Genomic DNA, 26735 nt, shown 5'->3' on the forward strand with positions numbered 1-26735 from the left:
GTTACCCACTAACAGGCTCCGCTGGTTTCAGTCGCGTCCATGTTTAAGCCCAGGGCTTCAGACTAACTTTTCTATTAGGAGCACTGTAGCCGATATATACCACGATATATATATATATAGTGTCTAGTGTATATTAAACCACAAAAAGACTATTTAAATATTAATCCGGCATTTTCTGCTTGTCTCTGAATGGCGCAGACGCGCGGTTTCATTTACCACACACACACACACACACACACACACACACACACACACACACACACACACACACACACACACACACACACACACACACACACACACACACACACACACACACACACACACACACACACACACACACACACACACACACACACACACACACACACACACACACACACACACACCAGTCTCTGCGGCCTCACGATATAATGAGGACATGAACTTCAGCTCCAGAGCCGCTTCATGAAAACTTTACTGTTTAATTTGAGAAAAACTATCATCATATCACACACACACACACACACACAGACACTCAAAGGTTTTCTCGGCAACCCGTCAAAATAAAAGTTTGCTTTAACTTGAAGAGATTGACAGAAATGGTTATATTAGGCTACTGCATGTTGTTCAGTGGTAATGTGTGCATAGGTTGCTTATTTTTCACTTGATCTTTTTTATAAGCAATATAAGTTTAAACAGCATGTAGCCTTCAATGCTTATATATATTATTTACTTATGATTAATGTCATAAATAATAGTCATTGAATTAAAAAAAAAATTCCCAAATAGTTAAAATAGAAAAATAGTTCACACAGATTTTGCTGTGGTACCGAGAACCGTAAAAGGGATTGTAATTTTACTGTAATTTTGGTATCGTGACATCCCTAATTAACTCAAATTTAAGGTCATTCCTATTTCATTTGTATACATTTTAATCATTAACATTAAAAGCACACTCTTTTTACGACTAAAATAACAGTAAAGGGTAAAAAAAATGGAATTCACAAAAATAAAAAAAATAAAAAATGGATTTTGCACAAATTTAAGTGGAAAAAACTGAATTTGGGAAAAAATAAATGGATTTTATAGGGCCCTACATCGCTAGTTTCAACCCATTTCAAATTTAAATTTCATTTAGGAAGTAATTAAATGCATGGCAGTTGTTTAAGATTACTAAATAGTTATGCAATTTACTATATTTACATTTAGATAAGACCAGTGGATCAAGTATGGTCATGTTCATGTTTGCAGTAAAAGGGAAAAACAAAAACAAAGCTGATGTTTGGCAGGAGCCACAGCGCTAGTCGACAAACAAGCGCACAGGGCTGTATTGTTATAGTTTAATTATGCAACACCGATAAACACACATTGTCATTCTTGCACTTTGATGGCGGATCTTTGGCCTGACCTCACAGCTGGAGAACTAAAGCTACATTTACATGCAAACATCCCCAGAACACAACAACTGCTTTTTATTTTTAATAGACACCCTATTAATTTCGTTAGGACGTGTGCTTTCTCTCTAATAGAGTAATGGCTTCCACATTGTCTAATGCACAAACATGAATATAGACTGTATAAACTGAAGTTAATGAGCCAGAAGATCTGCAAGGTTCATGAAAAGCTGATTTTTCTAAAGCACATGCGTTCAGTCTGTAAGCAAACAACATGAAAACAAATGCATGTGGAAGCAAAAGAAAATCAGCTTGTGCTCATAAACATAGCAATTTGAAGACGTCAACGTGGACTAGCTTTTAATAAAAGTATGATGCATGATAATTATCATGCATTGCATGGCCTGAGATCATAACTAAGCCTATTTGTCATAGGTCAGCGAGTTCATTCTTACAGTGACATCGGCTGCTCGTTTGCTGTGCATGCGATCAAATACGTGACTGGCTCTGAAAGTCCTGTCAATCGTGTTCCTCTGGCATGGTCAACATTTAGGCATAAACAAACGCACATGGGGATCAAACAAAGCGCCAGCAATAAAAAAAAACAGACCCGCGCGCGCGCTACAACTTAACAGCACGCGCGCGTCCCGAGCTCGCGCAATACACACACAACGATATTTGACAAACACACAGTCGAGATAAACCCCAGAATGCGTGTCGTTTTCAAAACAAAGGCCGTGTTGTTTATCGTGCAGGGTTGTTCACGGCAGACGCGGAAGGAAAATGCGTGTGGTTAAATCCCCACCACACAATGCCGTCCTGTCTTCCGCACTGGACTCGAGCCATTTAACGCTCATTCAGTAATAAACACACACTTGTTGGCTTCTCAAATGCTCTCTCTAAAGGCTGGAGTGCGATTATTAACAGTTAAGTGTCGTTCGGATGGTTTTCACAAACAGGCGCGGTGTGATAAGTGGATTGTTTTCGTTTTTTCCGTTGAGGCCTAAACAGCGCGGAGCCTCGGGCCCTGGTGAGGCAGAGCAACGGCCCGCGCTACGCTGTCACACGGCGTAATATTCCAGCACTTACCGGGTCCGGGCGCTTCCATGGCCGAGGGATCTCTCTCCGTCTCTGTCCCGGCCTGGCGGCTCCGTACCGACACTGAAATTGGGGGCGGTATCGCGAAGCTGAAAGGGGCTAATTTAAGAAATGGAAGTATGCGTAGATGTGTAGCGCTGTGCTTGCGTTGTCTTCTGAGTGATTTAAAGCAGATCCATGGGATTTGTAAGTGCGCATGCGCGAGGACGCCAAATTCGGTTGGTGGACGCGCACATTGACACTCAAAGGGAAGATGATAAAGGTTTGGGCGGTGAGGCGCACGAATGCTCATCCAGTCCGTGTTTTATTACTTAATTTGATTTTAGGAACTCCACATGGTTCAGCTGACCATCTAAACCCAGGGAAAATCTGCTACGCGCCCTTTAATTTCTGTTGTAAGTGACATTCGGCACGTGTCTTGATTGATCGATCGCAAATCAATGTATTTTCTTTATTTGTTATCTTAACAGTATGCAAATAAGCAGCATCTGATGTGTTTTATAATGGAAATATCCTTCCTGTCCCACAATTATTTGCTGGAACTCTGTTGTTGTCCGTGTACAGTCAGCGTTGACCAATCATAAGCGTTACTGGTGTTTCACTGCTGACAGTCCTGTCCAATCAGCACAGCGCGCGAGCGCCCAACAACCGTTTGTCCAATAGCGAGGCTCGAATAGAGTGACGGTGTCAGTTAAAGAAAAGCGCTCGAGCCCAGCGCGCGAAGGCTGAAGTTATATTGCTATCGGGCGGGAGTCGGATGTATACGTTTTGGCACTGTAAAAATAACATTTATATTTTAACTTTATGACGTTTTGAATACAAAGATTGCGTTTACTACGTTTATACGTCTTTGGAGTGACTTCCTCGTGCGATTGATGTAGTTTTGCACCGAATAAAGCCCAAGACTCGACCTGAAAGATGAGCTCTCTTCTCTGTGAGCGGGTAACGTATCAGAGCAAAATAAAACCAAACTACCTCAAAAATACATATTAATGACTACATTTGGTAAACAAGTAAAAGTTGTGAAATAATTCTCCCGTCAGGTGATAGAAGCTTTGAATGAATTCATCAGGTTATTTGTGTTTAGCTAGCCAGCTTAGCTGTTCATCCTGTTCTTTCTAACGTAAGGCCTGAGGGAAATAATGCCTTTTTTATGCTTGTTGTTGCCAGATTTTGAATGTCTTTTTAATATATTCTATATTTCGTGTTTACAGCAGATAAAAAGAGCAATAAATAGTAATACAGTGTAGGTAACGTTAGCTTTCTGCTCGTAATGGTTATAGTCACCAATGCGATGTTTACATTCTGTTGTGTTTTCAAAAGCGCGCGATTCATCAAATTGAACGTTATTGGTTGTATTTGCCCTGACACGGTGTCATAATGGTATAAGCGTGGATGTTGTATGTTGTAGGCTGTAGATCTGGCCGAAAGCCGAACAGCTGAGAGTGATTCGGACAGCGGCATGGGTTCCCCGATGGAGCAGCCGGTGATTGACAGCAACACGATCCCCGAGAACCAACCAGGTAAAGGGAGAGTTCACCCAAAAGTGAAAGTTAGCCCATGATTTACTCACCCTCAAGTCATGACATTCTTCTATCAGACGAATACAATCAGAGTTATATTATAAAATGTATTATTATGGCATTATAATGGTATGTGTTTATAATGGCAGTGAATGGCTGTTTCTGTTTAATAAAAGTGCATCTGTCCATCGTAAAAGTGCATCTATCCATCGTAAAAGTGCATCTATCCATCGTAAAAGTGCATCTGTCCATCATAAAAGTGCATCTATCCATCGTAAAAGTGCATCTGTCCATCATAAAAGTGCATCTATCCATCGTAAAAGTGCATCTATCCATCGTAAAAGTGCATCTATCCATGATAAAAGTGCATCTATCCATGATAAAAGTGCATCTATCCATCGTAAAAGTGCATCTATCATAATAAAAGTGCATCTATCATGATAAAAGTGCATCTATCCATCATAAAAGTGCATCTATCCATCATAAAAGTGCATCTATCCATCATAAAAGTGCATCTATCCATGATAAAAGTGCATCTATCCGTCATAAAAGTGCATCTATCCATCATAAAAGTGCATCTATCCATCATAAAAGTGCATCTATCATGATAAAAGTGCATCTATCCATCATAAAAGTGCATCTATCATGATAAAAGTGCATCTATCCATCATAAAAGTGCGTCTGTCCATCATAAAAGTGCATCTATCCATCATAAAGTGCATCTCATTGACGCATCCTCACTGCCTTGGTGAATGAGCTAAATTAATGCTTTGCACTTTTTGGGGTGCGTTTCCCAAAAGCATCTTATCGCAACAATGTTCGCGAGTTCTGTCGCTATCGGCAGTTCAGCGAGTCGGTGTTTCCCGAAATCATCTTACCAACCAACATTCACAAACAGCATCGCAGAGATGTGTTTGAGCGACAGATCTGGACCTGTGGTTAGAAGCAGAGTTTCTAGTTTGCATGACATGTGGTTAGTTGACATTCAGTGCAATCTGTGTCTTATATTTAGAATACATACAAATGTCATTTAAGTCTTTTAGTTTGTCGAGATTTAAAGCACAGATTTTGAAGAGTGCGCATGTGTGAACGAGCTCTAGTGTAAGAACGAGTCTATGAGTGAATCTGGAAATAAAGCAACGGAGAAAAATGCATGTCCGTAATTTATAGCAAATTTATCTCGCATTAATTCGATCTCAAACAGATTCATTAAAAGTAGTCATTACTCCACACCTGTGACATCATTAACCAACGTGGTTGAACGACCACTTTGTGACACTATGGTGTCAGGAAACAGTCGAGACTAGCTAGATGATTTCTTCAACGATGCATCTTACTACAGTAGTGAAGCAGCGAGTTACGATGTTGTACGGGGAACACTTCTGATTAGTAACCGTGTTTCCACTGTCGGGCCAGCAGCTCCACAGCGCTTCACTAAAACACGCCCGTAACACACACCTCTGGAACAACGTCACACTAACCCATCATTTCACCAACAAATGCAAGTTTTATCAGAAAACTAATCAGAAAGAAATCACTGGAAATTGCGTGCATTGCAAAACAAACACGATAGAAGTGACCGTTTTCTGGCATTTTTTATGTTCACTTGAATATTTAAAACCCAAGCATCGATGTTTTTCAGGTTTACAATAAAAAGTGATGCATTGATCATAATGAATTAGTTTGTCAAAATTGCACATTAGTCACACCGAAATAAATTACCGTTAGGTCTATTTCACAAAAGAAAGAGGACACGCTTACTACTTCAGTCGCGTCTGTTTCTGTTTATCTGGCAGTTACAGGACATCATTTATATCACATTTAGAAAGAAGGATAATTTCTACAAATATATGCCAGCAAAAATACGACCTGAGGAGCTTTAGCACTCTCTCGACTCCTAGTAGGCTACAGATATATTATCCCGGCGCTCCCGACTCGAGTAAACTCCGGCTCTGTTCGTAACCACTCCTCTTGCCCGAGCTGGACGGTTTTGGCCCAAGGTATTCGACGGGCCAGAAACCCTGATCAAGCCCCGGAAGTGACAGTGGAAAGTAGGGGTGCACGATATATCGAATCAATATCGTTATCGCGATATCACGTTGCCCGATATTATATCGAAAGTCTCGCGATAATTTTGTGATATTTTGTTTATGATGCGTCCGACATGCACCTCTCGAAAAATACACGTCGCTTGGTAGCGTTGCATTTCCCCGACTCATGTCCTGGTTCTGCTTCTCCATAAACAACATGCAGTCAAGGAGAGGGCTAACTTTCCATGCTACAGATTTCCCACAGTGGTCAGAAAGAAGACACTTTCTCTTTTAATATGACTCTAGTCGCTACTCGCTCCAAAGCTAATCGCCGTCACTCTCTCACTTCTCCCTCGCTCTACCACACAGTCCCCACACACACACACACACACACACTTGCTGGCTCGACGCACACACCAGCGCACAAGTATAAACATCAGGCCTGGCCGCTTCATGTGTTTTCTCAGATCGGATAGCTCTCTGATTTATCAAACCGACTCCATCTACACCTGCTCACATAAATGTGTTTTTGCAAAACGGATATAAATCCGATCTTCAGTTCCCGCGCTATATGCAGATTTAATGGAGTCCACGTCACCGAAAGCAACAGTTATGAGCTGCACTTTATTGATCGTCAGCTAAAATTTAGAAATCAAAGACCGCAATAAGAGAGAGCGGCAACAGCCCTGGGAAGATCATTTCTTTTCTTTACTTTTAATGAAGATGACTGTGTGTTAAGCGTCTGCGACTTTCACTTTGATTTGTGATAGTTTGCACGTTGATGAATCGATGCTCAGCTGCGGTGATGCGTGCTGCAGTAGCGCCGTCATATCTGGCTATAACTCGACATATAGCCGATAACACACTCACACGTTACATTTTTAGCATTTTTGTTTGAAGTAAAATTTACATGTGGTTTCAACAACCAATGCACTTACACTTGTCCAGTTTCGTCTGGAATGCGGCCCAGACCTCCAGAAGTGGTTTGAGTGATCGGAATTGAAATATCGAAATTAATATCGATATCGCAATATTCATTATCGATATCGCAATATCACATTTTGTCAATATCGTGCACCCCTAGTGAAAGTGGAAACGCGACTGGCACTAGCACGGCCCGGCCCTGGCCCGACAGTGGAAACGTGGCTAGTGACCCCTAAATCTATTGTTTATAGTAAAGATCAGGGATGTGATTTTTCCGGAATTCCGGATTTTCCGACCAGAAAATGTGACCTACGTGAATCATGCAGATCTGTTAAAAAAAACAGACTGTGCTCCATACGGCGTAGCGCGTGCATTACAGAGGGAGAGAGAGCGAGAGAGACCCGCGCGCGTGTGCCTCATGAAGTAGCCCAAGACAAACTGTTTCTACATTATCCCGCTTATATGGCTACCTCACATTATCCGATTATTAACCGTTAACTGATAAAATGGTAACACTTTTCAATAAGGTTCATTCAGCGCTGCCACTCCCACCACACGCATAACGCACTGTGCGTAGGGTGCCGAGTGCTGAGGGGGCACCAACAAATAGTCTAATGAAAAATCAATAATTATATTTTAATAATTATATTAAATATATAGCTCACTGATGGCCGCAAATAGTTTCTCCCGGAATCTAGAGCGAGCGAGTGAGCGCGCCCGCGAGACAGAGACTGTGCTTCAAACCGCGTAGCACGTGCATGACAGAGGGAAAGAGAGAGCAAGAGACCGCGCGCGTGTGTCTCATGAAGGACATGTAAGACAAACTCTACATTATCCCGCTTATTACATGGCTACATACTAAATAAATCAATAATTTGACTCAAAATATTGATTTTAAAAGGAGTTTATTTATTTAAAAACGATTTATATTGCTTCCGCTAAAGAAAATAGTCCGTCTCACTTCTCGTACTCAAGTAGAAGTAGATACTTGTGTTAAAAAATACTCTGGTAAAAGTAGAAGTACTGATTTAACTTCTTTACTCAAGTTAAAGTACCAAAGTACAGGCTTGGAAATTTACTTAAAGTATAAAAGTAAAAGTAGCCATGCGAATGATTTAACCATTTTTTTTATGCAAAGTTAACGTTACCTGGACCACACAAATGCTTGAGTCCAAGCTGAGAAACCTAAGTGGATATGGAAGAAAGGTTCTTTATAAGCCATTGCCTACATTTTAAATGGATGTCTGCAAAATAGGCCTAAAACATCACATAGCCTAACGTTATATGATTATTGTGACAGAGACTGGGATTCCAGGTTAATGAGATTCTGACTGAGTAGCAAGATATGAATTCAAGTATCAGTATATTTTCCTGCTTTTTTGTCCTTAGCCAATCACATGCCTGAAAGATGCATTCTGTTCCAGATTCAGATGAAGAGATCGTCGTCAGTCGCAAGAGCCGCTCTCGAAAGGCCCTGCAGGACAGCGACAGCGACGGGGATCTGGAAGAGGCTGGGATGGAGAACGCTCTGGTTCTGTCCGAGTCCAGCGACGAGCAGACCAAGACCGATGAGGCCCAGAGCATCAGAGAGAAGCCTGGGAGACGAGTGTCCCGCATCGCACAGGACAGTGACGAGAGCGAGCCTGAGAAGGCGGAAGTTAAAATCAAACCAAAAGAAGGAAAGAAAAAGAGGGAGAAGTCAGAAAGACGCAAAGAGAAGGAGAAGCGCAACGCTGCTCTTGTTAAGCGACTGAAGGAGAAAACAGAGGTGTGTGTGTGTGTGTGTGCGGATCATTTACAACTGTGAGCCTTTCAGAACCCTGGTGGACAAAAGTATACTTGCAGCCAGACTAATTCATTACACTTCAAGTGTGTTCATGATATTTTTGTACTACTAAGTATATCATAGTTGTGATTAAATTGTGATTAAGCATTATATTTAGTCTGCTAAATTAAAGTGTACTTTTTTTGTGTTACAAGTACATTATAAATTCTTCAAAACATACGTGATGTATCATAAGTGTATTATATTTGAGTAAAAAGTAAATGCTCAGTAATACCTTTAATTATTCCAAATACTACAAATTGCACACTTTGTCTTCAATAACAAATGCACATTACATAAACAAATATTACTTGGCTATACTTTGTACAATATATACTATTGTATACTATCATGTATTTTGAAAGTATACTTTAAATGCATTATCATTTCCAGCACACAGCTAAAATATATTTTTAAGTAAAGTTAAAATGAATGCACTTTTCAAAAAATAAACAGAATTTTCACTTCAAGTATGTTTTTCTAAAATTGCGCAATTATTTTAAAGTGTGTTAAAAGTTGTATTGTGAAAATAGGTAAAAGCATGATGCAAATATACTTTTAATAAAACAAATTGTTAGTATATTTGCAATTGAAAAAGGGAATATATTTCAAATACAACTATACTTTTTTCAATATATATATATATATAAATTCTATTTGTTCCCTATTTTAAGGAGGCCCTTCCAATCAAAGCACTGAATGACAGCGGCTGTTTGCTGGGAGACTCTGATCTGTTCGATGCCCAGCTCGAGGAAGACTCTGAAGATGAAGAGGAAGAGTCTCTTGATGCCATCCGATCTGCTGTGAAAAAGAAAGCCAAGCTCAAAGTAGGCACAGACCTCAGGTTTCCGTGTTGAAAACGCCTACGCAAATCTGAATGCGTTACTAATGGCTTCTTTTTTATTATTACTTGTCTATAGCCTCGTGTGTCTGAGTTCAGTGGCGACGAGGAGCAAGAGAACAAGCCGCAGCGAAAGGTGGGAGTGCTGAATGTCTTACGGTCATATATCATAAATAATAATTAAGCCTAAATGTAAAATAACACTGTTCACTGAACACATGGTGTTTTCAGGAGAGGAAAGCGGCGAGAGCCAGCAAGGAGGCGATCAAGCAGCTTCACAGTGAGAGTCAGAGGCTGGTCCGAGGTCAGTCTAAAGGACTCGATTACATGCAAAAACTGGACACGGTTTCCACAAACATAAAGCATAAGGTTTTCAACCCTGATAATAATCATAAATGTGTCTTGAGCATCAGATCATCATATTATACTGATTTCTGGAGGATCATGTGACACTGAAGACTGGAGTAATGATGCTGAACATTCAGCTTTGATCACAGGAATAAATTAGACTACTGTATGGAAAACTTTTTTTAAATTTGTAATAATATTTCACATTTTTACAGTATTTTTGATAGCCTTGGTGAGCAGAAGACACTTCTTCCAAAAACAAAACAAAATTCTCCATACTTATAAATGGAGGTGTAGACAGGGCAAATATCATCTCATAATAATAATAATAAAGGTAATTCTTTGCGTTTCTTTCTCTGATATATCTGCAGAGTCGATGCTGAATCTGCCGTATCACATGCCAGAACCCAAGAGCCTCGACCAGTTCTTCAAGAGAAGACCTCGCCCCGAGGGTCCTGCCATGGCTTTGCTCAAGTATGAGATTAAAGTCTTATCAGTTCTGGCACTAATGAACTCCTTAATCTCACGCAGGCATTCATACGCTTTTGTCGCCTTTGGTTCACGTTTGGCTTGCTTAGTTTTCACTTAATACTCAACAATATTATTGATCTCCTGCACTGACAGCATTATATGAGAACTGAGCTGAGCTGGATGATGTTATATTGAACGATATTGCACATTTTCAATAATATACTTGTATTTAATCATAGAATCCAGACAAATTATAACAGAATTTCTGAGGCAATTTAAATACATTTCATAAGACGCCATTATCTTAAATAATAAAGAATAAAAAATAAGTTAAGGTTTTATGAATTCACTTGATTAGACATGTTTTTGATTATAAAAATGGGAATTAGTTTGCCCCCATCCAAGTTAAATCCCACATTTCAGTTCCTATTTAATAAATAACTTTATTTTTTCAAAAGGTGGACTCATACTTCCATATGGTTTAATATAACAAACTTTTTTGAATGAAAAAAAAACTTGTTCAACCAAAAAAGCCTATCTGCATTCGTTAATTTAAGGGTCATTATAGCTGATGATTATGATAATAATGACTGTTTTATACCATGAAACCATGATATTTATCATACCATGAAGATCTCATACCGTTACAACCCTAACTTGCCACTAGAAATGACCAATAAAATCTCTTTCTCTCCCATCCTCAAGGTCTGCCAAGTACCAGGCTTGTATTTTAGAGACTAATGCACATCTACCTCCAGATCAAGCCACTAAACCTCAGCAGGACTTAAACCCTCCAACAGAGTCATCTCTGGATAACCATTGGTCCACAGCACCTCAGTCTCTGGAAGACACGGACACCAGTCCTGCTGCTGGTGGCTCACCTCGGCCCTGCAGCGACGCACGAGTGGAGCATGAAATAAGCCCTGATGAACTCAAGCCTGTGGGTCAGGAGGAAGACGCTCGCGTCGAGCCAGAAGCCGAGGGAGGTAAACATTCAGACGAGGACCAGGACAAGCAACCGCCTCCGACATCATCATCATCATCTCATGTTCTCAAACCTCGGAGGGATAAACTAGCCCGACTACGAGAGCTGGGCCTCGATCCTCCTCCCGTGGCCAAGCTGTGTGCCGACGACGGGGCGTTCGTGCAGCTGGAGCCGCCTCAGGAGAACACAGGTTAGGCTCTGGATATGATGGTGTGTTACAGGGCTCGTACAAGGTGCTTCATTTAACTTTTTGTAATTTAAGTCCTGGAAAACCCTTGAAAACAGCCATATTTATTAAAATTATTAAAAGGGCGGTTGTCCTACTGCTAGTTTAATTCCTTCTATTGTTCAAATTTGTAAGTCGCTTTGGATAAAAGCGTCTGCTAAATGTAAATGTTAAAAGTGCTTGAATTATTTAAAGAAAATATATGTGAAATTAGTTTGTAATTTTATTGATAAAACAATATTTTCACACAAAATTAACGCTGAAGCTCGTCTGATGCAGATATAGAGGCATTTCACGTGACTATGAGTGTGATATTGCTCATTAATATCTAAGTATATGACACAGCTTTCATTCTTCAGGCCAATCATAAATACATGAGAGAGACAAAAATCAGTTTTAATGAGAAAGCGATATCTTTGTGTATAGTATCTTTTCAATGGTTAAAGTGACCGCAGTTATTCCATGTGCTGCACTTTATTTACACCATTTTGTTTTATTAGTTTATTTACATTTTGTAGAATTTATAAGATAATAAAGATATTATTCAACAAGTGCGATCTCTGATTGTAGTCCTGTGTGTGTGTGTGTCAGCTCTGAAAGCACTACAGGAGCGCTTCATGAAGCACGTCCAGCCTGCTCCTCGGCCTAAACGCGAGCGCACTTTGCAGCTGAATGTCGTGAGGAAAGAGAGCGCCCCCTCAGGACAGGAGGAACTGCTCTCGGAGTCGATCACGATCACAGTCAACGAGGGAGAGGACGAGCCTGCAAAAGTCAAACCCGGTACAGGCACATCATTTCACTCGCATTTGCCACTAAAAACAGATGTGTGCGAACTGAAAACGTGTTTTGGAATCAAAAGTAGATCCACGTGTGTTTTTTTTGTTTGTTTAAGTCAGTTTTGCCAAATATGAATATCTTATTAAAGAAAGTCTTAAGTATCATTTCAAGAGGTCTTAAATTTGAGGCTGTAAAACTGGAATATGGCTTAATGTGATTATTGGGGGTTTAATTCTGAGCGCTGCACATTCAACGTCAAAATGTGGCATTGTTTATGCAAACTATTGTTTATGATATACCTTTAATGACTTATGACTGTTTACTTTAAGGTGTTTGGATTGTGATATGTTTTCGATGTTGTAAGAATGCATATTTAGGCTTTCTCAAATGTTTAAATTATTAAAAATAGAACTGCTATTTCGGGTTTTATACTTAACAGTCCCATGTTATGCAAAAAAAAACAATCCTGTATTTTATTGGTATTTTATTAGAAAATAAATTTAATCTGGCATTTAATTCAATGTTTAGAAGCATACACAATTCCATAATTATTAAATAAATACAATTTTAAGCAGGAATATTTTAAAACCGTGAAGTTTTTGTAATTTGTAGGTGTTTGCTGTAATTAGCTAGTAAGTGTCTCCTAGTATCTCTTTATTAAGGGGACAGTGCTTTGATTTGCAGGTATAGAGGCTGCTGTAACGTCTTCTTTCTTTTACTCCTTGTGTGCATGTTTTTAGGTGAGAAACTGGTGTTGTTGAAGTCTCGCTTGCAACAGGCCATGGCCATCCGCAGAAGGGGGGAGCGGGAGCGCCGGGCGGCTCTGCACCGTCTGGATAATGAGGACTGTGGCGACGAGGAGGAGGAGGAGGAAGAGATGACCGAGTCAGAGGATGAAGAGGTACTGGAAATGGATCAATATATTTCAATATATTTCAGTGTTTCCCCAACCATTGTTAAAGAGTGACAGAAATATATATATATATATATGTGTAACGCCCGCTCCGGGACACTAGTAGTTTACTTTTCTCAATTCATAGTCATATATTTAACAGTTTGTTCCATTCCTTTTCAGGGTGTTGATGAGTTGTTGGGTGGTGGTGATGTAGAGGAGGCGTTGGACAAGGAGGAAGGTGAAGCTGAAGATGACGTCTCGGTGAAAACGTGTCCCTCTCCAGGCTTCAAGAGTGCCTCTCCGACTCCCGCAGACACCGATGGAACATTAATGCTGTTTGCTGGAAACTCCTGTTCCCGCACAGGGTGTGTGTGTGTGTGTGTGTGTGTGTGTTTCACAATCTGGCTGCAACACACTTTCTACAGTCCATACTAATATAATGTCGTCTTCTGTCCAGGGATGGTGTGAGAAGATCAGGAGCGTACAATAAAATGGGTGAGTGAATATGGATATTAAACACCCTCGGTTTGGGTTGAAAATATTGATTTCTCAATTTTAATCTTAATTTTGATGAACCGATATTGATTCTTAAATCCCAAGAATCGATCTTTTAGTCTATGATGTTTTGCGTGAACAAATCTTCACTGAACATTATTCGTAGCTCCTGCCATCCAATAATCACAATAAGCTTCCATACTTTTGATATGAAACACAGTCTCCGCTTTCAAATCTTGTCTGTTTTATAATAAATTAAAGCAATGTTTGTGCCTCTTTAATGTAGCGCCTAAGTTGAACCGATCATCTCTTCTTCTTTACTACCAGTTACAGCAGCAAATAAACATCAATGAACATCAGAAGGAAAGATGAAAGAGACAGAACAACTTTCTGAAATTAATTATGTCTCATGTAATTGATGTATATCAAAATTAATATATCGTAATTAATTGAATCACAGTCTTCAGGGTTCGTACAAAGTACTTGAATTTGACTTTGAAAGTCCTGGAAAACCCTTGAAAACAGGCATATTTATGAAGAGTTACTTGAAAAGTGCTTGACTTATTTAAATAAAATAAATGTATGAAAAAAAAAACACAAATGCAATCTTTTAGTGCAATATTAACACTGCAGCCTGTCTGATAAACCCCCATCAGACCTTTTCTCGATACGAAGTACACAAAACATAATATAAAATATGATTTATTGAACAATAATAGATTATAAGCTTTATATTTAATGTATATTATTTAATATGTTGTAAGTTGTATTTTGGATGCCTTAATCTGTAATTTGAGTTAAAAAAAACGTAAGATATTGTTTGATAAGTGCGATCTCTGGTTGTAGTCTTTGAAAACCTAAAATGTAGTGCTTAAAAAGTCCTGGATTTTTCCCCCATATCTGTACGAACCCGGAGTCTTGTGAATCGAAGCGAATCATGCAGTTTGTCAGCCTAACCCCATTTGTGTGTGAAATGCATGTGAAGTCGGACTGACGTTGGGCTGTGTTCGCAGAGGAGGATGACACCCTGTCACTGGTGAAGGACAGCAGTCACAACAGTAGTTTTGAGCTGATGGGTTCGATGATCCCGTCCTATCAGCCCGTGACCCGAGCGGCCGGGCGAGGCCTGTCCCACAGTGTGTTTCGCTCTCCCTCTCCCTGCCTCTTCCGGCCCAGCTTCCTCGGCTCCGCCTCCAAGGTGAGCCACTCACTGCACTTCACTGGGACTTCATACCATGTTTTAATCATGTTTGAACTTTATCTGTTAGGCTAGTCGTTTTTGATGTGTTATCGAAGAACTTCAAGTGAGCTTTAAGTAATTAATTGGCCAGCAGCCATATCACCCTGTAAAGCAAAGTGTCGTCCCCCACCTTCCATATATATATATATATATATATATATATATATATATATTAGGGCTGTCAAAAGATTAATCGCATCCAAAATAAAAGTTTGTGTTTACATAATATATGTGTGTGTACTGTGTATAATTATTTATATATATAAAAACACACACAATCATGTATATATTTAAGAAAAATTGGTTATATTTATATATAATATAAATTATATAAATGTATATACAGTATATAAATGGAAATATTCCTTAAATATATACATGAATGTGTGTGTATTTATACATAATAATTATACACAATACACACACATATATTATGTAAACACAAACTTATATTTTGGATGCGATTAATCGCGATTAATCTTTTGACAGCCCTAATATATATATATATATCTTGCAGTTGATCCGCTCGGACTGCCCACAGTTCGGCACTCATGCGATTCGTGGATTAACAGCTAAATTTAACCATCATAGAGTGAAAGTTTATAATTTGGATGTGTTTTGTCTTGCCAATTTACACATTCAAACCATTTTAAGCGCAGAGGAAGTGGTGAAAATCGGGACTCGCGTGTTATCTGTGCGCACAGACACACACACACTCGCAGAGAGAGAGAGAGACTCGTTTCAGACAACACTCGAATTCCTCGTTTCCTTGCCGGACACATAAACACAAAATTACGTCTAAATGCCCGTCTCTGAGAGTATTCTCTCGTTTATGAACATTTGAGAAAGATATGGATGTTTGTCAGTTTTTTCGGGCGGCACAGTTGGTCTTAAAGTGACCGCACACACCACACACATGCAGTAATAAAGAAAAAACAAAGTTACATATATATCATTTTTATTTTTTTTGCTGATCCGATCTGTCTCTCTAAAACCCAAAATGATCCGAACCTTGAATTTTGTGATCCGTTCCACCACTGCTGTCTCTTACTACATTAGTACTTTGTATAATCCTGGTAAAAGGGTTAGTTGAGTTTCAGTTGTGTATGACCATGATGATTTGTTATATTGCTCATTTAACAGATACTTAATCTGAATGCATCTTCTTCTTCAGAGCTCGGGTAAGATGTCCGAACCCTCCCTGTCGCTCCCGGTGGAGGATTCCCAGGACCTGTACGCTCCCTCTTCCCCGAGCGAGTGTGCCGCGGCCCGGGCCGGAGACTCCCAGGGGCGCTTCTCTCTGGAGGACGACACACACTCTCAGCTACTGGATGCCGACGGCTTCCTAAACGCCGGCCCTCGAGGCGTTCCCAGCCGGTCCCACAAACGCCAGCTCATACTCGACAGCCTGGATGAGAACGCCATGGACGCCAACATGGGCGAGCTCCTGGGGCTCTGCTCCGGGGCCTTCGGGTCAGGCCAGACCCAGCCTGGAGTGGAGGACGAGCTGATGGGGTTGTGTTCGGGAGCGTTCACCACTCAGCCTGAAGAGCCGGTCGGGAAGCCCAGGGAGAAGAACAAGGCTGTAGAGCCAGAGGAGCGCAGCGGAGAGAGCCACGACATGGACCAGCTGCTGGCGCTCTGCTCCGGCAAGTTCACCGGGAGCCCGTGTAAGTCCTGCTTTGTTGTCGTTTACTCTGTTGGAGGGTTTTGTGGCTTGGTAGATGTGCATTAGTCTCTAAAATACAAGCCTGGTACTTGGCAGACCTTGAGGATGGGGGAAAAAGAGATTTTATTGGTCATTTCTACCGTTAAGTCAAGTCAGCTTTATTAATACAGCGCTTTTTACAATACAGTGTTTCAAAGCAGCTTTACAGAGATAACAGAGAAATAATGCAACAAAGCTTGTTTCCAGAAGAAAAGAGTGTTAAGTAAACTCAGTGATGTTTCATTTAGGTTGTAAAGAAGTTATTAATTTAGTAAATACATACATATAGCCGCTCTGGATAAAACCGTGATGTCATCGTCCAGCTCAGCTCAGTTCTCGTATAATGGAGTCAATGCAGGAGATCAATAATATTGACTATTAAATGAAATGTCCCCAAAGGATACATGTTCAAGTTTTGTAGTTAACACTGTGTGTATTATCCTCTTTAGCTGCTTCTCCACTGCGATCCGTCTCCAGTCCTGCCTTTGAAAAGCCGTCTGAAACAAACAGGTAACGTGTGTGTGTGTGTGTGTGTGTGTGTGTGTGTGTGTGTGTGTGTGTGTGTGTGTGTGTGTGTGTGTGTGTGTGTGTGTGTGTGTGTGTGTGTGTGTGTGTGTGTGTGTGTGTGTGTGTGTGTGTGTGTGTGTGTGTGTGTGTGTGTGTGTGTGTGTGTGTGTGTGTGTGTGTGTGTGTGTGTGTGTGTGTGTGTGTGTGTGTGTGTGTGTGTGTGTGTGTGTGTGTGTGTGTGTGTGTGTGTGTACAGAACATTCACTTGTTCTTGACTGCATAACTTTTATAACTATATTTGTAATGTATATTTTATTTATAAAGTGCAGTGTTATCTTACATTTGATTTAGTTTCTGTTCCTGAAAATCTTAAAACACTTTATTTCAATCGTATCTTTAGTCAGTTGTATCTATTTGTTGCGATTGCTATTTTTAAAATATTTGTTCTTTTTTAATTACTGAGTGTTTACTTGTTTTTAATAATGTTTGAAATTCATATTAGTTCGGCTAGTTGTTTTTTGCTATGGTGTTTTTAAACCACAGGCAAGCGTTCCTTGTGGAAGTGTTCTTCAGCCTGTGGATTTCTGTTCATGATTTTCAGCTACAATTAAATGTTTTGCAATCAGACTAAATGTGAATTATGTCTAAGTTGTTGTTGTTTACCTTATTGGAATTGAAATTAGGAATATATAAGCAGAATCGTTCAAATTAAAACGATACCCAAGCCTAATAATCAGTGTTTACATGTATTCTTCATTTGTTTGTGTTTTACCCCTCCACATGCTGATTGGTTCTAACTGCCCATATTAACAGGAACGAGAGCTTGACTGAAGAGCAGGAGGAGGAAGAGGAGCTGGAGGAGGGCGACTGTGAGTTTCGGTTCGTGTCAGACGTGGACAGCCTCAGTGAAAAGGTGGATATTAGAAAATACTCTGCTTACTTTTGCCCAACGTGACAACATTAGTTCAACCAGTGGTGCAGACAATTAGTATTTGGAAAACTAGGTCATTTAGTATGCGCGGTTCTATGAATATGCAAATGAGCCCCGCCTCCACTCACTCAGAGATCCACTGGTTGACGAGCACACGTTGATCTGATTGGTCAAGGTAGTGTGTGACGTCAGAAACACCAGCGATTTCAAACCGTGTGTTTGAGACTGTCTTTGGTTCACTGCAGTTTTAAGCAGAAAATACTCAGCAATGCTGTCCACTTATGAACTTACACATTAAAGCGTATTAATAACACCACATAGACACATAAACTACATTAAAAGCTGGATTTTCACCACAGCGGGACTTTAACAATTTGTTTTATTTAAGGAGGAAAATGAGGATAAATCAGACACCGAAGAGGAGGAAACAGAAGATGAAGAAGATGAGGAACGGGAAGCGGTGTTTGGGCGACGCCCTGGCAAGAAGAAAGCGTATGTCTATTAGGATTATTGCTAACAAATACATTTTATGTGTGTGTACTGGTATCTATACGTGTCATTTGTGTGCCAACAGCCGTCTGGCCCAGTTCGTGGAGTCCGAGGCGGAGCTGTCTGGCAGTGATGTGGGCAGCGAGGATGAGGATGATGAAGCTGCTGATGAATACGAGGAGGAGGAGATCCAGGAAGAGTTGCCGTCAGATGAGGAACTGATGGACCAGGTTAACAAAATTCACATGTAAGAAAGCTCATCTTTGCGTTTGGTTCCCACGGGTCCTTGAAATCCCTGAAAGTTTGTGAATCTGGAGTACAGGACGTGAGGCTCATGATCTTCTCCCTCCAGGAAGCAGATCCTGGATGATGATAAGCGTAAACTGAGGCTTTATCAGGAGCGGTACCTCGCCGATGGAGATCTGCATTCTGACGGACCGGGACGAGCGCGCCGCTTCCGCTGGAAGAACATCGGTGGGTTCAGTGATCAGGATGCGGAGAGCGGGGGGGAAGGTATGATTGTACCGTTACTCATGTCTTTTTCCTGCTTTGTCCAGATGATAACTTTGAGTTTGGTGGTATGGGTCCTGACGGAGACGAGGAAGAGGAAGATGAAGAAATCGATCAGATTGAATTACAAAGGCGTAAAGAGCGGATAGAGCGGGATCAGTGGATGAGAGAACAGGTGTGTGTGTGTGTGAGAAAGAGATCAGTGTTTTAGGGCTGTGCAACCATTAATCTCACACAAGGTTTGTGTTTACATAGTGTGTGTGTGTGTGTGCGGTGTATAATTATTTTGTTTAAACAGAGTTCCCGTGGGGTCTTAAAAAGTCTAAAATTCTGAACTTTAAATTTAAGGCCTTAAAAAACGTCTTAAGGTGAGACACGGCAGGCAAAAACATTAAAAAATGTTGAGGTGTTGGGCTATTTGTCTTCAATAACATGTATTCTTTCAGACTTGTGGTGAAAAAAAAGTCCAAAATACACATTTAGGTCTTTATTTTACTGCACTTTGTCTGTTTGCGTCTGTAGATTTCTCTGAAATTCAACAAAAGTTGGCTTATTTCTCTCAAAATCATTCTCCAGTATAAACATCTCAGCCTATGTAGCACCTATGCACACCAAACTCTCCAGTTATACACTTAGCAGTATTCTGAAGATATGTTCAGAGGGATTTGTTAATAAATCATTCCTGGCCTGATTTATGTGACATTTTAAATTTAAAAAATATGGTGAAAATCGATGGTTTTAAGGCTATGGACAGTATATTTAGATTTCCTAGGTCATGAAAGCATATTTCCTGAAATCCCTCTGAACATCTTTTTTCATCTTGTGTGTAATCAAAATAAAAAAAGAATTTTGCACCTGGCTTTATCATATGTTCAGATCCATCTACCGAAAATATATGCAAAATTGTGCATATTTAATGAGATAATGCCTGATTTGCATAATTAAACATACAAATTTCAAAAACTTGTAGTACATTTTTTTTATGAACTTGTGTAAGTAATCAACTGAGGAAGTTTCATGGTGAAATCTATTATTTTAAAATTGTACCCTATTCACCTGTAGTGTCTCGCCTTAATGGGATCGTTCACTTAAAAATGAAAATTCTGTCATCATTTACTCGCCCTCAAGTTGTTTCAAACCTGTATGAATTTCTTTCTTCTGCTGAACACAAAGGAAGATATTTTGAAGAATGTCGGTAACCAGACAGTTAACTGGTCCCATTGACTTCCAGTAGGAAAAACTATATACTATGGAAGTCAATGGGACCAGTTAACTGTTCTAAACTTTTCATAATTCTGCAAAAGCTGCTAAAACTTCTGTCGTCGTGGAGCGCGCAGTGCATGGTTGCATAGCAACGACAGCCGCCACGGGGAAATCTGACCAAATATTACTATTAATAATAAAAGATAAGCTAATGTGCTTTGTAAATGTCAGTAATTGATCTTTTTTTTTCTTCTTTCTTTTATGATTTAAAGGCTGAAATATGTCAGGTTTATCTTTTTATAAAACCTTTTGTCAAAACTTTATTTGAACTTGTACATGTTAGTAGATAACATGTTAGATAAAATCTAGCCATCATTTTTACTGTTATATTTTTAATGTTTATGTAAACAAAAAGTGCAAATTGATGCTAATTTTATTTGTTATTTGTGGGTTAATGCGTCGTGTAGGTCTTACTTTTCAATCTTTATGATCTTAAAATATCTTAAAAAGGTCTTAAATTAGACTTCCTGAAACCTGCAAGAACCTACACACACATGCATGTAGACATTTAAGAAACATTTGCATGTATATAGGGATCTCCCAGTCACGTGACCCCTAGCCGCGTGTCAGCCATTTTGACGGAATACATCCGTCAGCTACTCAGTGCAGTGATGCGCAGGTCAATGTACAAACAACCCGCACCCGACCGACGTTTTCAACTAACCCGCCAGCAACTCGGACCGCAAAAAATAAGGAAAGAACATTCTGTACCCGACCCGCATTTATTTAGCTAGTAAATGCTCATAGTAGCGTCATTGGGCCATAGACGTAGGAACTAGGGGTGCGCGTGCAGCATTTTTCTGAATGTTGTAAGTTATGATATAGCCTAGTGTTATGTTATAAAGGCTTGATTTATTTATTCATTCATTTCGTTTCATTTTCTTAACAATTAAGATGCTGCATGTGTTTATCCAGTCTAAGTGTGCGTCTCTCCCCGGACTTTCCCAACAAAAATCCCGCCCGCCCCCTCTCAGAAAATACATAAAACTGACATTACTGAGCTATATGCGTTTAAAAGTACCTATTAAAATTGCACAGTGGCTTTGGTCAGTTCAACGTGTTGGGAAACCGGGCATTTTGTCCCGCGTCAGCTTTTATATAAAGTTCATAAGGCGCTCAACATTCAAAAGGTAAATAAGGATTTCCCACTTGCATCTCTCCTGCAAAAGGAGAATTATAGGAATCATAGATCCATATGAAGCACCACAAGTTCTTTTTACAGGCATTAAATGTGTAGAACAACTTCCTGACATTGAGTTCGGTGACATTTACAGCTACATTATTCACTTCCCATCACGCTAACGCTACACCGGAGCTTCATTAAAAGCATACAGAAGCTTAACGTTAGCATGCTATCGGTATCACGAGTCCGGATGGGTCAGCAACTCTTTGATTTGGACGCCAGCGGGGAAGGATTATTCAATCATCACCGCAAAAGTTGGTCTATGTATTTTTATAACCAAATTATAGTGACGTTACCTGTAATAATCTTTAAACTGAGTTTACAGGGGAAAACACAAAACAAAATCACCTGTTTATTGCCACCAACCACTTGTTTCTCCGTTTTATTTCTTTTGGGATACATTACAAAGATATTCCTTTTGTATGATCACGTATCTGATCGGATCCAACTGCACAGCATCGCTCGGGCATGATAGGAATATTTCGCGACGAGCTGTAGTATCACCAGCGGTTTAGCATTTTCTATTCCGTCAAAATGGCTGCTCCAAATGGCGTGACGTCACGCGGGACGTCCCTATACAGTGTATATATTTATATTTATACATAATGTATATTATATATATAAATAAAACATTTTCTTAAATATATACATGCATGTGTGTGTATTTATATATACAAAATAAGTATACACCGCACACACACACACATATATTATGTAAACACAAAGTTTGTGTGAGATTAATGGTTGCACAGCACTAAATGTGTGTGTGCATGATGGTGTCGGTCTGACTTGGGCTCTGTTCTGTAGACTGAAGCTCGGGCCAAAAAGGGAGAGGATGCAGAAGCAGAAGATGAAGAGAAGATCGGAGACGAGGACAGTCAGTTCATGAAGCTAGCCAAGAAGCTAACGGCTAAGACCCTCCAGAAGAGAGGTGTGCATTTCTCTGAACAAGAACAAGCTAAACTTACATTTCAGAATCAATCTTGACCGTATTTAACCCCTGCAGCGCTGGCTCATTATTAGTGTGGACTTTCTGCGTGACACGCTGCTAATAAACCGGGTTGAGGATGTGTAACCCGTATTGAAGCAGTTTCTCCTGTTCACAGACGCTCCGGCTGTTCCTCTGCAGGAGAAAGCGGCTCCCAATGCCAACCAGTTCAGAAAGCCGTTCCAGCCCACTGTGGTGAGTAGCTGAACACACACTCCTCACTCGGCCACTCCTGTTCTCTAGGCAAGCGGATGTTCAGTGATCACCGCTGAAGACAGCCGTACTCTGAGCTACGAGCCTCTGTTGGAGCCGTTAGCCGAAATTATTTCAACTTATGTTTCCTGCCATCGAGTCATTTTGACCTGAAACTTCATCTGAGGGGTTCAAGACCCTAGGACTTTTGTCGCACTTGAACCACGAAAACATCAATAACAACAAAATAGAGGATTTTTGTGGTTGAAATTTTAAAAAGTAACAAATCTTTCCCTCATGGATCAATTTGACCCCCTTAGGAATGAATGAAATGCGAGGAATGCTTCAGTATAGATAGAAAATCCAAAAAATGCTCAAAATTCAAACTAAAAATCCTAAAACATTCCCCCAAAAATGATTTTATAATGTGTACTTGTGTATCTGAATGCACACTGAAGGGAACTGGCTTTAGGACCCCGAGGAACAGCTCATCTTCTCCATAGAGATATAAGGCCATCTAAACTCATGAAATATCATGTTATATTATTAATTTTTTTACAAGAGGTCGGCAAAGACACTCAATGTAAGATATTTAGAGCTGAATTAAAAGGGTTTGTGCATTAAAATTGTGAATTATTTTGAATTTAAGTTGAAAGAATGTGCTTAAATTACTATTTATTTATTATTTGTTGATCAAATCTTGTAATTTAAAGGTAAATAAAATAATAAATTACAAAAAATCAATAAGTTTTAAAATTGCATTAAAAAAAATAGAAATCTTCCGAAACCAAAGCAACTGAAAACTGCGCTGTATTTGAGTGGCATTTATAGTGTTCATAGGTTTTAAGAGGATGTAGAGTCCGAGATGTGAGTCTGCTCTGTGTCCCGGTGTCCAGGTGAAGAGAGGCTCGTTGCTCAGCCATCCTCGAGCCGTGCTGCAGAAGCTGGCCAACATCTCCGACAGCAACCCGCTGGCCCCCAGAAGCTCTCGGGGCTTCCTCTTCCAAACCCTGTCCCCGGAGAAGGAGCCATCCACGTCACAGGGCCCCAGGAAACCGGTACGGCCCGCCGCGCGCTAGAGGAGGAGTCCGCTTCAGGGTTACCATCTGATCATCTACTCCCGTCATCCACGGTGTTCATGTCTTTCTCTCTGTTGGACTGAAGAAAGAGGAACGCACTCCAGATGTTCTCCATATAGTGACTTCAATGGTCCAGTGGGTCGAAGGTCCAGATAATAATAATAATAATGCTTTTAATTAAAAAGCGCCTTTCTGGACACTCAAGGTCGCTGTACAAAGTAAAAACACACAAATATGTAAAATTAATCAAGAGAATAAAATAAAACATAGCACAAATACAAGTAAACAGGACAATGGATGCTTCACAGTAAAGTATTTAGTTATAAGATGTCGGCTGGTGTGTCTAGATGAGACTCTTATTCCTCGGCTGGATCGTGAGAGACTTTGAAGCTGAAACTCACATCTGGACCTTCGACCCGCTGGACCATTGAAGACACTATATGGAGAACATCTGGAGTTTGTTCCTCACAATCCTGCATTTCTGTCCCACTGAAGAAAGACAGACATGAACATCTTGGATGACGAGAGTAAGGGTGTATTCACACCTGCCTTGTTTGGTTCGATTGAATCGAACTCTAGTTCGTTTCCCCCCTTGGTGCGGACCTTTTGGGCAGGTGTGAATACAGCAATCGAACTCTGGTGCGGACCAAACAATCGAACCGAGACCCAGCTGAAGAGGTGGTCTCGGTACGGTTCCAAACGAACTCTGGTACGGTTCGTTTACGATGTGAACATGAACCGACCCAATATCGGCCCAATATCAATATCGACCCAATATTGTTAATTCAAGTGCGAAAGAGAATTCCATTCCGGCGCGCTGTCTGGCCACACGATAGGCCACTGTTGCGCGTCATTCTGCGCGTCGTGTGTGCATCATTGGCAGTGTTGTGCATGAACGTGTTCACTGAACGCGTTCATATTTTCGCCGAACGCTGAACGAATCACTTTTAATACAATGAACGTGAACGAGAGATTTTTCGAGAGAACTCATCTGATTTTTTGTACATAGCATAGCCTATTTGTTAGGATTTTAGTATCATAATGATTGATTAGGCTAATAAATGCACGCACAATTATCCGTGAACTTGATTTGAACAAATGCCTTTCAACTTGTGTGTGCAAAATTCAGAATTAAATTAATGTGCAGAAATGTGTACAAATAGAGAGTAGGATATGTAGGCCTAGCCTACTATACTGTTGTAGCCATTTAAAAAAGCGCGTTTCATATTTGTTAAAATATTATAATGTTCTTTTTTTTTCCATTTATGTTGATTTATGAAAAGTGAACAGCACGACCGAGATAGGATGCGCAATATGAGACATGGAGCGGGTCAGACATGATTTTGACCGTTGAAGTTGAAGTTGTTATAGAAAGCCTTTCTTTAAAGTGAATTTCGTTTTGTATAAATTGTATCTTAATTTTAATACATTTTTCAACAACCAATAGCCTGTATTCAATGAATAGGCCGACGAAACAAATATAACGGAGGCGCCCGCGCGCTCATTTGCATTGCACGTGAACTGAGCACATCCTAACTTAACGAATCTCAGTGTATGCCTCACACAGACATGACAAATACATCAAATACACAAAGCTTGAAATGTCTTTAAACGAAATAATTCAAAACGAAAAAAGAAAAAGGCTACTTTCTGATTATGTAATCCATAGGCTTAGCCTATTTATGTGTATTTCTCTCTAAGCGCGTTCTCACGGAGATGGCGATCGTCAACTTCATCTTTGCAGCCGAGTCGACACTTTTAGAGAAAACACTTGTTTATTAATAAAAATCAATACATGTGTCACCGGATTTACAGATGCACGCACACATATTATTTCGAAATAACAAGACAGTAAAAGAACAAATATTGCAGTAGCCTACGAAATATCTCCAAATTTATTTTTAATTTATTTTTATATTTTTTTATATCTCCGAGCCTTTTTTTTTGTTGCACTTACTGATTTCCCTACTTGAGAATCCTTGTCCAATGAATGGACGACCTTAGCACACGTGTGGTTTTGTTTACACATTTTGGTTCACTTGCAAAAAGAGCAGTGTGAAAGCGAACCGTACCAAACAAAAAACAAAAAAAATTATTTGGTCCGGACCAAAGCAAGTGAACTATCGGACTTTCCTGGTGTGAATACACCCTAAATGATCAGGAGATTTAAATTCTGAAGTGAACTAATCCTTTAAAAAAATTATTTATGCTTTACATTTACAGGGATGTTATACTTTGGAGTTGAAATAACATAAACAGAGCCTGGAAATATGAGTTCATAATTCTTGCATGTAGTTCATAACTACACCACTGGATGGCGCTGTCGTCTCAGAATGACGATCCCACCTCAGTGTGTCTCTACTTCAGCACTAAGAGAGATGTTTATTGTATGATGGTGTATGATGATCTGTTCTGAAGTATGAGTATTAATTTCCCAGATGAAGAAACGTGGCCTGGACTCTCCCGCTCCGGCTGCCAAACGCCCGTGTCTCGGGAACGCCACCAAACCCGCCGGGCCGCCGCGCAGTATCTTCAGCTTCCTGGAGACCTGAGCATCCCAGCAGCCTTCACAGTATTACTAACAATTAGTACATTACTAATGTCCATACTAAATGCTATGATGAGTTCGGCTTGTTTTAGATGATTTCTATCATGTACATATTGTGATTTTTGTCTTTTAAGTGATGTAATTTTATTCGTTTTTATAAAATTGTAAATTAAATTGTATTTTAAAGCATCACGGCTATATGCATTTTTACTGCCTTTGGACGTTTGAGCTTTTATGCTTTGAGTTTGAACGTCGTAACCTGCTTTAAATGAACTTTAACCAG

At 40.0% G+C, this 26735-nt stretch overlaps 2 protein-coding genes across 9 annotated transcripts in view; one reads left to right on the top strand and one right to left on the bottom strand.

Annotated features, from left to right (window-relative positions):
• ago4 (argonaute RISC component 4) overlaps positions 1-2599 on the bottom strand; it is a 35015-nt gene extending 32416 nt beyond the window's left edge. For all 7 annotated transcript variants that reach the window (XM_079590953.1, XM_079590952.1, XM_079590951.1 and 4 more), the window contains exon 1: positions 2466-2599. In XM_079590953.1, the coding sequence (XP_079447079.1) occupies positions 2466-2484 (19 nt within the window). In that variant the 5' untranslated portion in view covers positions 2485-2599. The remainder of the gene's footprint in view (positions 1-2465) is intronic.
• An 86-nt stretch (positions 2600-2685) lies between these two features.
• clspn (claspin) lies at positions 2686-26735 on the top strand. Of its 2 annotated transcripts, none has more exons than XM_079590946.1 (24): positions 2686-2869; positions 3886-3997; positions 8376-8719; positions 9451-9603; positions 9697-9753; positions 9849-9921; positions 10337-10439; positions 11142-11611; positions 12239-12427; positions 13165-13325; positions 13500-13684; positions 13777-13814; positions 14828-15012; positions 16229-16724; positions 17212-17272; positions 18083-18182; positions 18589-18692; positions 18775-18936; positions 19042-19163; positions 19247-19374; positions 22453-22576; positions 22752-22828; positions 23722-23883; positions 26343-26735. In XM_079590946.1, the coding sequence occupies exons 2-24, from the start codon at positions 3937-3939 to the stop codon at positions 26454-26456; spliced, it is 3669 nt and encodes a 1222-aa protein (XP_079447072.1). In that variant the 5' UTR covers positions 2686-2869; positions 3886-3936; the 3' UTR covers positions 26457-26735. The 2 variants fall into 2 exon arrangements, with proteins under 2 accessions (XP_079447072.1, XP_079447071.1); XM_079590945.1 differs by having other exon boundaries at positions 2801-3416.

This window comes from Phoxinus phoxinus (genome assembly GCF_949152265.1).
Source record: "Phoxinus phoxinus genome assembly, chromosome: 19".
NCBI lineage: Eukaryota > Metazoa > Chordata > Actinopteri > Cypriniformes > Leuciscidae > Phoxinus > Phoxinus phoxinus.